Source organism: Tubulanus polymorphus, chromosome 11 (genome assembly GCF_964204645.1).
Source record: "Tubulanus polymorphus chromosome 11, tnTubPoly1.2, whole genome shotgun sequence".
Classification (NCBI taxonomy): Eukaryota; Metazoa; Nemertea; class Palaeonemertea; order Tubulaniformes; family Tubulanidae; genus Tubulanus; species Tubulanus polymorphus.
The window spans coordinates 5,713,083-5,728,878 of NC_134035.1; the positions used below are offsets into that span (position 1 = coordinate 5,713,083).

At 39.9% G+C, this 15,796-nt stretch overlaps 1 protein-coding gene across 1 annotated transcript; it reads left to right on the top strand.

The window, feature by feature from the left end:
* The first annotated feature begins 9,669 nt into the window (after positions 1-9,669).
* LOC141913223 (uncharacterized) lies at positions 9,670-15,268 on the top strand. Its single transcript, XM_074804697.1, has 9 exons — positions 9,670-9,701; positions 9,926-10,070; positions 10,365-10,492; positions 11,670-11,784; positions 11,985-12,133; positions 12,529-12,685; positions 13,392-13,525; positions 14,138-14,294; positions 14,971-15,268. The coding sequence occupies exons 5-9, from the start codon at positions 11,998-12,000 to the stop codon at positions 15,245-15,247; spliced, it is 861 nt and encodes a 286-aa protein (XP_074660798.1). The 5' UTR covers positions 9,670-9,701; positions 9,926-10,070; positions 10,365-10,492; positions 11,670-11,784; positions 11,985-11,997; the 3' UTR covers positions 15,248-15,268.
* Positions 15,269-15,796: the final 528 nt, after the last annotated feature.

Below are 15,796 nucleotides of genomic sequence, written 5' to 3' on the forward strand. Positions count from 1 at the left end.
ATCATTTACTGCGCAGTACTATATCTCATCTACCGTAGTTCATCAACCGTATTTCTCGCGTTTCTCTATAATCAGAAACACATCTCTATCTGTTGTTGCTTTTAGTTCCTTGTTTCCTCAGCCTGTGACAGATTTGCCCCGCTTCATTGGATACGCGCGATACGGAAATTAGTTTGAGAAAGAAGAGCTTTGCTTTGTTGTTGTTCCTGGTGCGGTTTATCACCTGATACGTGTATAGGATCATTCGGTTCGTTTTCTGGATAATCATTATTAAGTGTATAAAAAACAAAAACACAGGAGAATAGCGAGATCGCATCTCTCGTGAACGTCGCGAAAAGCTGTTCTCGAAAAGTGGCTTGTGGAAACTCCTTTCACCAAACGCTTCGCCCGATCAAAGCCACCCATCATTTTCATAAATATTGATTGAGTGATAATTCGTTACAACAAACAAGACCAGAAAATCTGTTTTCTATAACCGATACAATGGAACCTCGTTACAACGAACTTCAGGAGACCAGAAAATCTGTTCGTTATAACCGATAGTTCTGAATTTCCAATATGAAACATCCGATTTGCGAAAAAATTCTAGCTTTGACGTTATTGGTATAGCTCGGAAAAAATTATGCATTTTTTGGAGCGATAAACTAAACTGGATACTTGAAAATCATGCATTATCAGTGGCTGTCGAAGCACCACAGCGGGTATGAAATTCCTGAACGAAGTTCGATGCCCGACAACAAGCGCAATCTCTTAATTAATTGAAGCCATGTGAGTGAATGATTATCGAAATTAATTGAATTTCGTCGCTTAATGGATAGTGACGTTAATAACTTTAACAATCCGACGGCTCAATTTGTGATGATTTGTCACGAAGTGTCCCATTTCATATAGAGTAAAACGTTCTGCGACGCGTGGGGCGGCTAATTCTAATTTCCCGTAGGTTTTCAACCTCTCGACGCTAATACTCTCTATTCATTCTGTATAAACGGAATAAATCCCTCACGTTTGGTCGACGCAAAGTTCAGACCATTATTGCTATATCTTGTATCGCACAGTATACTTTGAATGAGATGTTCGAATAAACCTATTCCTAAAATACACTTTTTTCATATCTATGCATCCATCCATTATCGAGGACACTTATATGTTGCATTCTAGTTGTGATTGACTAATGTAGTGGTTTGTTAGAAAGCAGAGAGCTATGTTTGCTATTAGTATACGAATAGCTATGTTCCAGTATATTAAAATGACGCATCCCCAGTTGAAGTAACGGTCAACGTGATATTTTCTGATATTCTGATATACTGTGCCAAAGCCTCTATTGTGTTATCTACTATGCCTAGTTTCCGGTGTGGCATATCTTGGTCGAAACAGTTTAGTCCACTCTATTTTAATTGGTCAGATTAGTTCGTTAATCGCCATTTTCCTAAATTGCTACTTGACAGTGATTTTGTTGTTTGGCCCCTGATTCCGAATAGACATGAGTTCACTTATTTTATCGTAGTCTATATGGTTTATGAATATAAGACAATAATCATCTTCTCTTCTCGTTGGCAATTTGGTGAATCAAATGATAATATTAATATAGTTTGTTGACAGTATTTCTTCATTTACGATATGCTCTTTGGCTTACAAAACAAAATGCGTCAATCAAAAAAAAAATGGTAAGAAAAAACAGTTAGACATGAAATAGTACTTGAGAATAAGCTATGGTAAAACCGAAACGAAACGAAAAACCTGAAACAACGAAATTCAGTCTCTCAAAAAATACTTCTTTTTTCTCTTTATGACCATAGAAAAACTAATAGTCTTTATCGAATTTACTTTCAGAACTTTCGACAATTCTTTTCCATTCTTTTTCTATTTTATTATCTTCTATCCTATCTGTTCTAGAATATCGATTTCAAAAGTATCTCGATTTTATACGGCGTAGAAGATGATACGGAGTCCGCAACCACTTAAAACTTTAGATCGCGGCGTGATACGAAACTGATTCGAATCTTTATTTTCTCTACGGGGGTGATCGATACCTTTCGGAAATAAAATAGCCGCGAGAAAGCCGCGCGATCGCTTTTTTTCAAGATCCGCGCGGTAGAATTCGTGGGGCGACGTTAATTCTGTGCAGCGAATTTCGTTTATATCCCTTGTAGTGACAAGTCGTCGCCGTCGTCGTATCTGGCGAGATCTCTGTAGATCCTCGCAGCGATTTGGCGTCGACTTTAATTTGATCGCTTGATCTTTATGCGCGACGGCGAAAATCGTCGGCGGTCGCGCGCTCTTACAGTCTATATCGGAATGTAAATTATTTGATCGGTTTTCGTTTTTAAACGATTCGGCTGTTTGAAACGAATTGACGCTATAAAACAGCGCGATTCGCCCGAATAGCGTTCTGATGAAAATTGCTCGAAAAGGAATCCGATTCGATAAAATGATTTACAGAACCGCAATAAAATGGCAACGCTTTAAAAACGTCCATTTTGATTAATAACGAATATCTCCAATAATTTCTAACAAGTACAACTCTCACCTGAGCTGAGGAGGCTGAACTGAATTCAGCGAAATTGGAACCTATTGGAAAAATATATCGTTTCCATAACATTTCAGTAACGAGTGAGTGATTTACGTGTAATCTATAATTAAAGATGGGCTACATTTTGACTCGGGCTCTGATCTGGGCATCCAGGGTTTGATCACATCCCGCTGAGGCTCACGCCAATGAAGGGTGTGCAGCCAGGGTTTATGTTGGCGTTAGCTTCAGCGGTCAGTAATCAACCCCTGGCATGCGAGGATGATCCGGGACCCCGGGCTGGGAGGATGATCAGTTTTACCCTGGTTATCGTGGCTATCGTGGTTTTTTCCTTGGTTTTCAGTCTTCCCCTGAAGAGTCATCACTCCGTATTTAGAATACTTTTTCTCTTCAATGCACGTTCGGTAAACGTAAAAAGCGATATCCGAATAGCGTTGTAAGATTTCTTTCAATGAAACATAAAGGTCAATTTTTTCTCCATCGCAATTAAACGCTATCTTGAATTACCGCAAAAATGACAGCTATGAACAAACAAATCCTCTACATAATCTTGCTCAGCTCATAAGAAGTTGCCGCACTCAAAAACAGGTGAGGTGCAGTTATATTCACCTCGTGATTGCGCCGTCAATTATTCATAACAGAGTGTGAGGTATTTCACAGTGTTAATGAGGTATTTACCGAAAATCTGCTCCTAACAGCAGCCCGAGCAGCAGCGGCAGCGGCCGACAGTAACGGATGATTTGGCAGAAAATAACGGATGATTTGAAAATGTCATCTTAGAATAGATTGCTGTCTCATGGTGGAGACTGTAGCCTAAGTATATGCTCTACGAGTCGAATCTGAAATAATTAACTATAACCAACAGTCTTACCGTTTGTTCTGAGACTAAGATAGATTTGATTCCTGTGAGCTTAATGGGCGATAAGACATAAGAAGTCCAATTGTCTAACGAAAACCTGAAACTAAAAAGGGAACAGAACAGCCATCCTGTAACGTGCCTTTCCTGGTGACCTGGCGCAACTATTTTGACAACTCTCCGAATAAGCATCCTATATGCTGAGCATTCCGAGGTTCTGGGTTCTGCTGATGGAAGCGGCCAAGGGGCAAAAAAGCGTTTTTTTGTGACAGGATGTTATAAGCACTGTGGTAGACTGCTTGCGAGCCGGATGGTCGACTCCCATGGTTTTTTTTTTATACGTCGACTGACAATAAACAAGTGCTCGCGAAATCTTTGAAGAAGCAAACCCAACTTTCCGATGAATGACAAACACATGAGAGTTTGGGAAATATCAAAAGGAATCATTCTAGTCTTGTTTTGATTTGATCGGTTTGATGTGTTCACTTATTCGCCCGGTTGAGGGCAGCTTTAGACATCTCGAATGCTGCCATTTCCTTTTTCTTCGTCTATATTGAAATCACGATGTTCCCGAGATGCTGCTATACCTTCCAAGTCAACGTCTTCGTGTTGTATCCGTATCTCGATAAAACACTACATATTGCCGTATATAAAAAAACACACGTACACTCAGAAATATCACACGTAAACGAAAATAGCAAAATCTCATCATCAAAAGCCTCGCATCGTCTCGGATATATCGAATCAATGATATACGCAGCATTCGGCAACGGCCATTAGCAAAGACTTTGGATTAGATGAGAAATGAGATGATATCATGTTTCACCTGATACATCGCTCTCTGTCGCCAATAACCATCACTGCCCGTGTTGTGACGACGCTAATGAAAAAACATACACAGACAACATTATAGAAAAACGTCCTGATTCCTCTAGATGACTATATATACGCCTAGACGGAACGTCGAATAGATTGTTAGCTCACGAAAATCTGTCGGCGGTATTATTGTAATTTATTTGCAATCTCGTGAAAATATAATGAACAATACAATGTAACGAGAATAAGAATGAAAATGCCAGGGACCAGAAGAATCCAGACATTATCGAGTCGGGTCCCTGTCATCTGTCAATTGAGGAAAACTTTATTAGTATTCCTGATGATGACTATAAGGATATAGTCGAAATGTCTAATGAACAACCATAAACGAAACATTTCAGACTTTATTTTTCATTCTATGTTTGGTATTTTCTATATGATACACTTTACGCCGTTATATTAGTGAACTATTATAAGTCAGTATCGGCGCATGTGTACGGTCGATTTATTTGAATGTCGAATTAAATGGGATTTTCTTGTCGTACAAGATTCTGCAGCCTATGAAACCTGAAATCGACCGGCACGTCGGCAATATCTGACTGTAATCTTGTTACAGATGTCGTACTTCTAATGAGGTCTATGATAGTTCAGATGTTTGTTGGGAAATTAAGAAATTAACCATTTTCATTTGACAAACCTTGCTGCGATTTTTCGTTCACATCTATATTTGAATGTATTGCAAAAAACCTTGTCTAACTCGGTCAGAAAATTGATCCGAGGCAAGCGAAGTTCGTGTAAATGGGTTTTCCATGTATCTAGGGATGAAAGTATATCACCAACCGCGTTAAGGATAAGAAAGTATAAACAAGGACGTCGCAAACATGATTCCGGTTTGCCATATCCAAGTTAGGGGAGGCTTGCTCTATATTGCAGCATATTTCAAATTCACGTATGCTGATGTTTATCAGACGCCCCTCCTCTCGTAGACTGTATATCCCATATACCCTGTGCGGCCATATACAGATTTAGATATAATAGTTCACGACACTTTGTCGTCGTTTGATCCGCATCCGTGTTACAGGTGAAGTGACTTCCTTTTCGCTACTGCTGTCGCACTCCTGGGATGATATAAAGAGTGCTTGATTTAATTTCATGGTCGTCACTTTACATCTATAGCCCAGCGATAATGTTCGATTAACCGTAACGTTTCCAATAATTACACTCTGTATATGGTGTGTTTATATATAGAGAGAGCTCAACGGATCTGATATATCCGAAGAGAACAGATGGAGGTAACGATACTGTTTCCACGTATTATATAATGGGTTCATCGAATGGTTAATAATTACTACGGAAGTTTCCCTATGGTTTCCTAGAACACTGGGTGTACCCGCAGTGCTATTGTGGCAATCGAGGATTCCACTTATGGCAGGCGAGGATCCGCCAGGTTTACTAGTAGACTGGTCGCCCGCGTTCGATTACTTCTACATTTCAATTAAATCTGAATGAACTTTTCTCTTAAATAAATGAATTATTTGTGAAAACTATACCGATTTATTTTGACAATGGACGACAAACTGCTCGTCACGCCATCTGCTGGGATAGCTGGTTTTGCGGGTACCCCATTATACTGAAGCCAATCCCTGATTCGTCCATATGATGTATAATATGACAGCAAGTGGGAGGATAGGCTCGTCACGAATTAAAGGCCAGATCCACGTATGGGGCAAACAATGGAACAGTAAAAAGCCTCCGTTTATTATTCACGGATGATTTGGTTCGAGAGTGAAAAATGAACTTTTTCTTTTCGAAGTAATTGCTAGAAATCATTGATTATCCCCGGGCCAGAAATTTGTCATCGATGTGAGGACAAGTTCCATATTTCCATCTGTGGAATACTTTCGTTTCTATGTGGGTGTGATGAAATCATTTAAATCGAAAGAAACAATCTTATGAAAGTCATCGCCGATCTGATTGATTTATTTCAGAATCGTGTGTTGAAAAAACCTGAAATGAAATCTCGCAGTTGCAGTGAGAAGATTTAATTTGTCGCGGTTGCGAGCAATCAGTCTCGATTCGAGACTAGCGCATGTATGGTGTTGACAAATCTGATTAACGACGTTCATAACAAAAAAATATCGTGATAAAGATACATATGAAGTCTTGTCTCAGAAAAAGTCTCATCCTTGATTCGATTATATGTAAACGTGACGTGCCTTATATTGCCGAATTCGGTTTGACGCCTGGCGCGTGCACCACAGCGAGAAAAACAAACTCCGAACAGACTTTGCGTTTATCTGCGTTTCGAAGTTTAGTTGTCCCGCTTATGGAATACAGCGAAACATGAAACATACCGACACACCAAATATCAGTTAGTCGGGACTATAGTGCAGAATTGCAACTACATGTATAGTGCATTCGGTTATCAATAGTGTCGACGGCTAGCAGACTAGCTACGAAAACCGAAGTTCACCCTAGCTTTCAACAAGAAAACCGACTTTAATTGACGCCTTGAAAAACCACGCACATTTTGCTTAATACTGTCGACAATAATAAAGATGATATTGCTTTTTAAGATTTGAATATATCAATAATTGAATTGAATTGACCGGCAACCAGTCTAACCCCGACAAATTGATGACGTAGCACACATCTTTTCAAAAATGATAATCAAAATTTATCAAAAATGAGATAAGAGATAAGATGAAAAGTAAATTTAGTTACAAAATAAATGGCAAAATCCACAATTGTAATTTTTTTGTTTGAAACGCCAATATTGATGACGTAGTGTACATCGACTCACACAGAACCCCAGCGCATACTAGGTGTCAATGTATATAAACATTATTGTTACGGTTTTTTAAGTCGAAAAACTTCCGCTCTACCCGTGCCTTGTATTCATCTTCTACTGCAGATGATTGTATAAACCAGATCCATTACTTCATTTGACGTTATTTACGTTATTGCCGTTTAAATAACCCGATCGTGTCGTGTATGTGTACCCTCTCGGCCGCGATGAAATATTTATAAAAGCAAAATGCCGGAAAGATAAGAATTTAATTTCCTTCGGGATATCGCTTGTTTTATTGGAGAAAGAGAAACTAACGATACAAAATCGAATTCTCACTGCAAACACAAATTACCCGGAAAATGGCTGGTCTTTCTTGTGGCTCGATTCCGATACAAGCGACGGAAGAATTTCCACGAATTTCTCTTTTTTCCGGCTTACAGTACGACGCGACGCGCAAGAACGTCTTTCAAAACCTGTCCACAAGAAGTGGATACAACGAACGTAAGCTCATTACGAAACTCATTATAAAGAAAATAAATCCTTTATCTCCTTATAATGACTTCAAAACAGAACAAGATTTCATCCGTAATGAGCTTCCGTACAAACGGATGCTTTCGCATTGGTTTTTTTCTTCTTGTTTTCTAATATTCTAGATCGCTCTCGTACGGATGTCAGCCGCGACTTTGTAAATGAAAGACACCGCGAAAAGAAAGCTTTAAACCTCTTTCGTTTATATCTCGTGTATGTATCGGCTGGATTTTCTTCTAACATCTCAGATTTCGTAGGAAATCATCATGCTTCTCTGCATATATATTTTTGACTTCTAATTTCTGGCAGCTCGTTTCGTGATGGAGAGAAGGCACTTATGTCTACTATTATAGTTTGAACGGACATCATAACTCAGTCAGTTTTGGTAGTTCGCACCTGGTATATAGGTGTTTAAATTCTTAGTAGATTTATGTAAATTTCGTGTATTAGTATAATCGTGTTAAGATTACCAGCTCAGATGGGCAGCTGAACTAAAACATCGATTCTTAATCGTTTTTATGCTGTATCGCTAAAAACTCTTTTTTACTGAAGTCAAATCATAAGTGTATAAGACCTACTATGTATACAGTATTCAAAAGATTAAAATCGAATTGAGTTTTTCATGAATTAAAATCAAAATACAAGACGTTACGCGCACTCACTATAGAGATCATCGTCGGGTGTATTTCGATTTTGATTCTTGATAAAAGATTTATTTCTTGATAAATAAATCGTTTTTAATATTTCGAATTCTGTATGGTGGGTTTTTAAACTGATTATCTGTTGTCCACGTCAGGGTGTACGGGGGCGATTCTACCATAAGTCTAATCGGTGATAAGAAATAGAGAAAAAACACTTCGTTATTGTATTTTGTAAACGTCTAAAGGACCGGCGCGTTATTCACGTCAGGTTCTATATGCTCCTCGGGGATTTCTCGAAAGCCGTTCTTCCGTCGAATCGAAGCGATGAACAGCCCACTCGAGCTGTATACATCGAATATTCGTATCTCTCATATATAAAGCTTATAATTAATCTGTTGACGATTCGACTGGCGTCATCCGTACAAAACTATTTGCTGAAGTATGATCATAACGCGGTCGATTAAGCCGCCGCGTGAGCCTCCGCTAAAGACGTCATTTGTAAGACCGGCGGCAGTATGAATATATAATCGGTGTTGAGGATGTATTCCACTCCTCGTGGTCTGATCGGTGACATATACGCGTTATGTTATCATGTATATATAAACGTCGCGTTACGCAATCGATCTACGCGCGTGTGAATTGAGTGGAACATTTTCAAAATGGATTCCCGATGACTCACCGAGGTGATATTTCAGATCTGACTTTTGAAATCAGTGGTTGAATGCAGTGTAGTAACGAGGTATAAATGGACAAAAATGTAATCAAAGTTTCTGTGATTTCCCCATCTTGTGTTTCCAATTTTTAACGCGGATTATACCCTGAGCCGACGTTGCCAGTCCAAGTTTGTCCGGGTTAAGCCGGGCGCACACCTTTGCGATCATCGTGTCGTCGTATCATCGCATTCGATGAAGCGATCATACGATCAACCGCGAAGGTGTGCGCCGGACTTAAGGCGAGTTTTACTGTATATACAGACTTGACTACAGTTGCTACCATTGAGAGTAGTTTCTACTCAGATCATCGACTCACGAAAATATCGAAATATAGTAAACCCCCGATATACCGCCCACAGTGGTGCAGAACGATTTTAGCGATATAGAGAGTATGTCGGTATATCGCGGGTGTTTTGCTTTTTTGTATTGCGGGGGTGGCGGTATGTGGGAGAGCGGTACATCGGGGGTTGACCGGGGGTACTCTTTAGATAAGAATAAATTTAAGTTCATTTTCAATCAAATTACTTTTTTTCAATGTCAAGTTACTACACTTTTTGGTGAATATTAGAAATATCAGGCAGTCTGGTCTGTTATAGTCATTAGCAGATTTTCTTCTATATTCCCATAAGGAAAATATGTGTAGGCTAAGATTAGCTGCTCTAGTGACAGGTGCGATGAGTTAGCGGTACTGGTAAACTCCAGTTCGCCCGACGATCATCAACAATACCGACTTCAGCTGCGAAATGCAAAACAAACGTTCGAAATGTGGTTTTGTTTCGGTTTCGGCAGGAATGAAATTCGAGATAATGTGAAATTGATTGTTTGCGATGTGAGTGATAAGATAAGTGGTGCGGTTTGACTTCGCTTTCAAGAAATTTAAATCTAATTTTCCTGTTCGACTTGAACACGTATAGGATGGGAGATTTTTCGTATTAAGATTATTTCATTATCGTTATGAGCGTATAGAAATCTATGAGCTAGAGTTTTATTTGAAATTGATACAGCAAATTGTGACCGCTGAAATGTATGGTTGTTAAACGTATATCGTTTTAGGCGTACTGTGTTCGGCTTGTCCGGCGGACTTCGGGGAAGAATTCGACCGTTGTCTGACAAAGATTCCGCAACGACACGGCATCGAACATTTCGTCGAGAAAATTCTCACCACGACCAGGTTGAATCAGTTTGACGAACTATGCGGGTAGGTTTTACAGTTTAGGACGAATGTACGTATACGACTTATCTGTTAGATGGGGTCCATGATGTTTGACCATCCTATGCAGCCTTAGAGGCTCTGTTCAGGATCCAGTCATCTCTATTCTATAAGTACATACCACATTTTGTAACAATCAACTCGTTGTGTTATTGGTGTATGAAAAGAATATTGAACATTTTTATGGCGACGAATAGATAGCTTACATAAGCCCTATATACAGGCGCCTACCATGTAACTAAAGTTCAGATTCTATTTGAGGTATCCTATTATCGATTTTAGAAATTACACCCAGTTCAAAGTTTGTGCAAACAAATTGTTGAGCCAATGTCCGGAGCAGCGCCACCTATATCGTGTGCATTACGGGACGGCTGAGGAGATAGTATCACTTATCTGTGATTTAAAAAAAGGTAAGTATAGACGCGTGACGTTTAATTTTTCTGTCATTCCAGCGCCTGAATTTAGGGGATAGTTTCAGGGTTGCGGAGCCCGGCCTCTCATCGAGGTCAAGGATCGCAACTTTGAACTTTGACACTCATCCTCTCGGAAATCGCGTCTTTTCGAAGGATTTCATCAAAAATATTTGACTCCACTTTTGGCCTTCGGAGCTTGTTCTGTCATTGGAACTCCACCTCCCGATTTCCCTAGGACCGTCATGGGCGGATCCAGTTCTGGCATAAGGAACGCGTGCTCCCGTCGCAATTTTCCCGTGCCTTTTGCGAATACAATGGCAATATTTTTCAGTGCGCTTTTTCCAACCGCAACTAATAAGATTTAGCTTATCCAGATAAAGAGCAATTTAAGAGAGGTGCATTAAGTACATTCTTCACAAAGGACATTGAACCAAAGCTAAGAGAGGCTGTCTGTATATAGGCCTATGGCTTTCCTTGATGGTAGATATTGATATGATGTATGATATGATTCTCTCAAATGTCTAGATCCGTTTGACTGCGCGAATATTTGATTTGCCCCTTTCAGTATATGTGCCCTTTTTTTCATTTCTTAGTGCTCCTGTCAAAGTCTACCCTGGATCCGCCCCTGTCCGCCCCTGCATTCGTCGTCAGAATATGGAATACATGCAATTTTAATTCATGCATTATTAATTTACGCATCTTCGTTAGCAAAAACACCACGTACGCGGATTTCCCCTAATATGCTGTCTTAACTGTACCTGTAACGAAAGATGAAACCGCGCAACGAGATAGAGTTGATGTTTCCGTCAATCCTTAATCCGTTACTCAACGGCTGCTGAATAGGACGAAAGACCGTAGGCGACTTTCAGCGCGCAAAAAATTCGAATGGATATAATTCGGCAAGGTTTCATCTTTCCAGTGATGGTTCCCCTAACGACAAAATGCTTTTTGCTAGAATCAGTAAACATAGACGGGGAAGCTTTGATACCGGCGCTGTGTCTGAAAACGCATTGTCGAAGATTAACGTATATTGATGCCCCGTATTCGAAGAGAGGGATTAATACCCGAAACACATGAAAGAAACTTTCAGTAATTCGACGCAACTTATCCGAATGATGGCACTCCTCGACCGACCGATCTCGACTGCTGTATATTTTATGTTTTTGTTTTTCAGGATACAGATCTCATTCCATACTGTGTATAGTCAGTCAAAGATACGGTCTATTGAGCAGACGATGCGATGTCGTCTACAACGTACGTGTCCTTTCACAGTCTGCAGAACCATGTAGGTAAGTATCCCCTTTGCTGCCATTACCCGAAAAAATGACGACAGTCAATCAGCGCTATAACACCTCCGTTTCGCGCTCGGTTTATCGCCGAGTTATCGTTCTTCGATGTCGGAACTGATGGCATGTCGTTTCTTAAACTGTCGTCGACGGCGTCAAAAGCCGAATAAAAGAAGTTGATCGCGTCGCTGTTTTATTTACAGTTTACTGTCGGAGATGTTATCGTGTAAAGATGCGTTGGTGCGGTCGGCGTGCGGGGGGACAGCGGCCGATACGGTATTCCGTTTACATCAAATATTATATAGGAATGCCGTGAAAGACCAATGCAAACCCGCACTTAACGAGTTCCGCAGTAAGTATACCAGTCGGATTTCCTGCATTAAAAGCATTCATACGCGTCATACCATTCAAAGTCCGTTATAACGCCGTGGTCCTTTGATGGCGTTGCTTTGACTGCGGGTTTAATGGAGAAAAAAGCCTTCCAGTGTCACCAGTATTTTTGAATATAAAATCTTTATATATGGGCCCTACTTGCACTAACACCATCTTAGCCGTTCATGGGCTGGTTGCACAGTCGTGACTTAAGTCCAAATGTTGTCTTAATCTTAAGAAACTTGTTAGATTGGCTAAAGAACTACGTAAGTTGGTCTGAGACTAATTCTAAGTCTATGCTGTGACTATGCAACTGACCCCAGGGCTTTCCAGCGGGTTTGAAATGATTTTTCATTATCTCTGACCCCCAAACAGGTCCGGCGGAGTTCATCTATGACAACAGATGCACATACAGCTTCCCGAATCGGCTCGACTTCTGTTACAATAAGTTCCGTGAAAGCATTCCACGTGTCTACAAGGCTTTTCCGGTCGTCATACAGGGCACGTACATCGACGTCGCTAAACCGTGCCGGTAGGTTTAACGATTGATGGAGATAATCGAAATGAAATTCTGTTTGAAAATAAAAACTATCTTTATGTAAGAATAGATATTCTATGCAGATACTGTTGGCCAAGAAATCACGAAAAGTGGTTCTAATTTGCCTTATTAGAATTTATAACGGAACCTCGTTATAACGAACTCAGAAATGACGAATAATTATTGTCGGTTAACCTATGAATTTCGTCACAAATAGGATGATTTCAATGATTTTGATATTACGAATTATCGGTTAGACGAATAGATTTAGGGCCAATGCTGAGGGGGTGGGGTTCGGGGGTAGCGAACGAACACCCTAAAATTTTCTCTGTGCCCTTCAAGAGGTCAGTGTAAAACAATTTCGGTCAAGACTTATTCGAAATTTGGTACAATTTTCATGTTTTCTTTTGGAAATTGAAAAGTATCCATTCTCAAATGCATTATTCAGGTTCCCGGGCGCTTCGTATTGAAGATAGCTGCCCCTTTTCTTAAAATAGAACTGCCCCTAAAAAACACTCGGTGCGGGCATGAGATTTCCTGGTTTTCTGGAATTCGTCGTGACGAGATTCCGCTGTATTGACAATATTGCACGGGGACGTGCGCGTACATGAAGTTGACGCAGACGCGATGTGAAAGCTCGTTCGTTTTCCTGATGAGTTTCAGATTAAACCTGTCATTTCTTTTCTGTCGTCTATTGTAGAGCTTTGAGTGATTACAACAAATGCATTGATCCAGTGACGTCAATGTGTTCAAGTGGTATCCGTTATATCGATGACGCGTTTCATTGGCACACAAAAACCGACATGGCGCGAGTCATGTGCAAAATATCTTCAGGTATTACGAACAGGATATCCGTTTCGCAGGGCCCGATCCAGAGGGGCTGCGGGGATGTGCACTTCTCCTGAAATTTTCCGATTTCCCTTTTTCTGGCCCCAATTTTTAGATGCGTTTTTATAAATATTCATAGTTTCACAGTTGCCACAACGTGGAAAGAAGTCAAACCTTTCCCAGACCCAACCCCCGTAGGGGCTTCGCACCTTCGGGGCTCGCACAGTGTCGGTTATGAAATATAGTTGCCCTTTCCGCAACAAGTCTCAATTGATATCGATAAGAGATAGTGTTAGATTATGGACATGAACATAAAAGGGTTTCATGTGACATTATATTTTTCTAAAGAATTTTCTACATTGCTTAAATTTGCATTCAGTGACAGAATCCTTTCACACAGAGATACTTAAACAGATCATTATCATAGCATAGGTGGACATCTTTATAAAATACATATTTTTCGTGAATTTAACCAAGATTTTTCACTCGGCAACAATCGGATTGAGATCTGGGTTTCGCTCACCTAAGATAGATGAATGAAAATCTTTGCCCGCAAACTTCTTCGCCTCTTAAAGTCTACGTCATGGTTGATTCTGTACATTCTGTTTACTGTTGTAGACTACATTCGCCATATGGTTTGCTACAAAGACGTCGTCATGAAAAGAGACACGAAACAATGTCAAACATCAAAAAACATTACTGATAAAATGCTCACCGACTATTACATGTATAAATGCAAAACGAAAAGTCGGGAAAAGTTGGAATTGATAGATAAGTGAGTATTATGTAGGCCTACGTAATTGACCACAAACGATCATTCCCTCTGTTCGCCCTTTGTTCTGCCCAGTTGCCTTAAGAAAAACGGCATCAAACACGACTAATTTACATCGCTAAAATGTCGTAGTAACGTCTAAGTATCATGTCACAAGCCGCGATCACACGAAGACGATTTGGTCAGCGACAAATTGGCACGGATCATGCCCGAACTAAATTTAGCCCGTGCCTAATTAGAGAGTACGCTCACATGCAAACTACTCAACATCCTCCCCGGCAGGGATTCGAACCTGATGGCATCGAGATTGCCACGGTACTTTCGTGCCGTGGCTAAGAGTATAGCGATGCCATCAGGTTCTAAGTAAGTCATTTCCGAAACAAGTTGCAATTCAAATGCAATCATTTGTCTCGTGCTAAAATTTGGCTCGGGCCTGGTCCGACGTTTTTGGTCGGGCCAAACAGGCACGGTCCCATTTGGCACCCACGTAAACTGTTATTCCGTGCCAAATATGGCACGGGCCAAAACCGCTCGCACAGTTTGACGTTTTGGCGTAACATTCAGACATTTCGAATTTTTGACGTGGGGAAAAAATCAAGCCTCAATATATCGTGTATAGAAAATAAGGCTCTCATCTTCATTTTATCAATCGCGACGTGTTTTGCAATTCTTTTTCTAGGAACATCAAAGATTTGATATCGTGTTACGAGCGTATCGTGAAAGCTCGTTGCGGCGCAGACGCGGCTCGAACGATTCTGCCTTTACTACGCGTTAAATACCAAACGAAACAATTCCGGATGGATTGTACCGGAAAACGTGTTCCGTTAGTGACTGGAAATAATTACTTCATCGATCATACGTCAGGGAACGACCGCCATTTCAAGATTACTCATTATTTAAGCGTTTTATTCCAATTCTTAATCGTTCGTTTATTATCGAAAATTAATTGTCGTTGATTTTGTCGTTGTTATCATGGATTGTGTCAATAAAGATTTTGTAAAAATTTTTTAATCAAAATTGTGTTTGAACGCTTGCGGGTTAACTCAAACCAACTTTCGACAGCAGCTGACCCCAAACATTTTATTTTTACAGTATATCTATATATATATATATATATATATATATATATATATATATATATATATATATATATACATGTATATATTTTTATATACCGGTATCTAATGATTCAATGTGATATGGCGATACATTTCTAATTGATCTATATGGTTACAAGTTACACTGAAGCGACAGGGATTTTAAATGAAAATGTTATGTGCTAAAGTTAGTTCTCTTCAACCAATCCACAGTAAGTATGAATTTACGCGAGGAAATCAGACTTGAAATCAATGGTTATTTTTGACTTTTGAATTTCTACAGCGGATTTTCGTACAAAAATATTCGCGAATATCTCGTCCCAGTAAAAGATATATGTAGAAATTTACTACAAAGTTACAAACTTGTAATGGAATACCGATATCGAATACGTAATCGCGCTGTTCCGT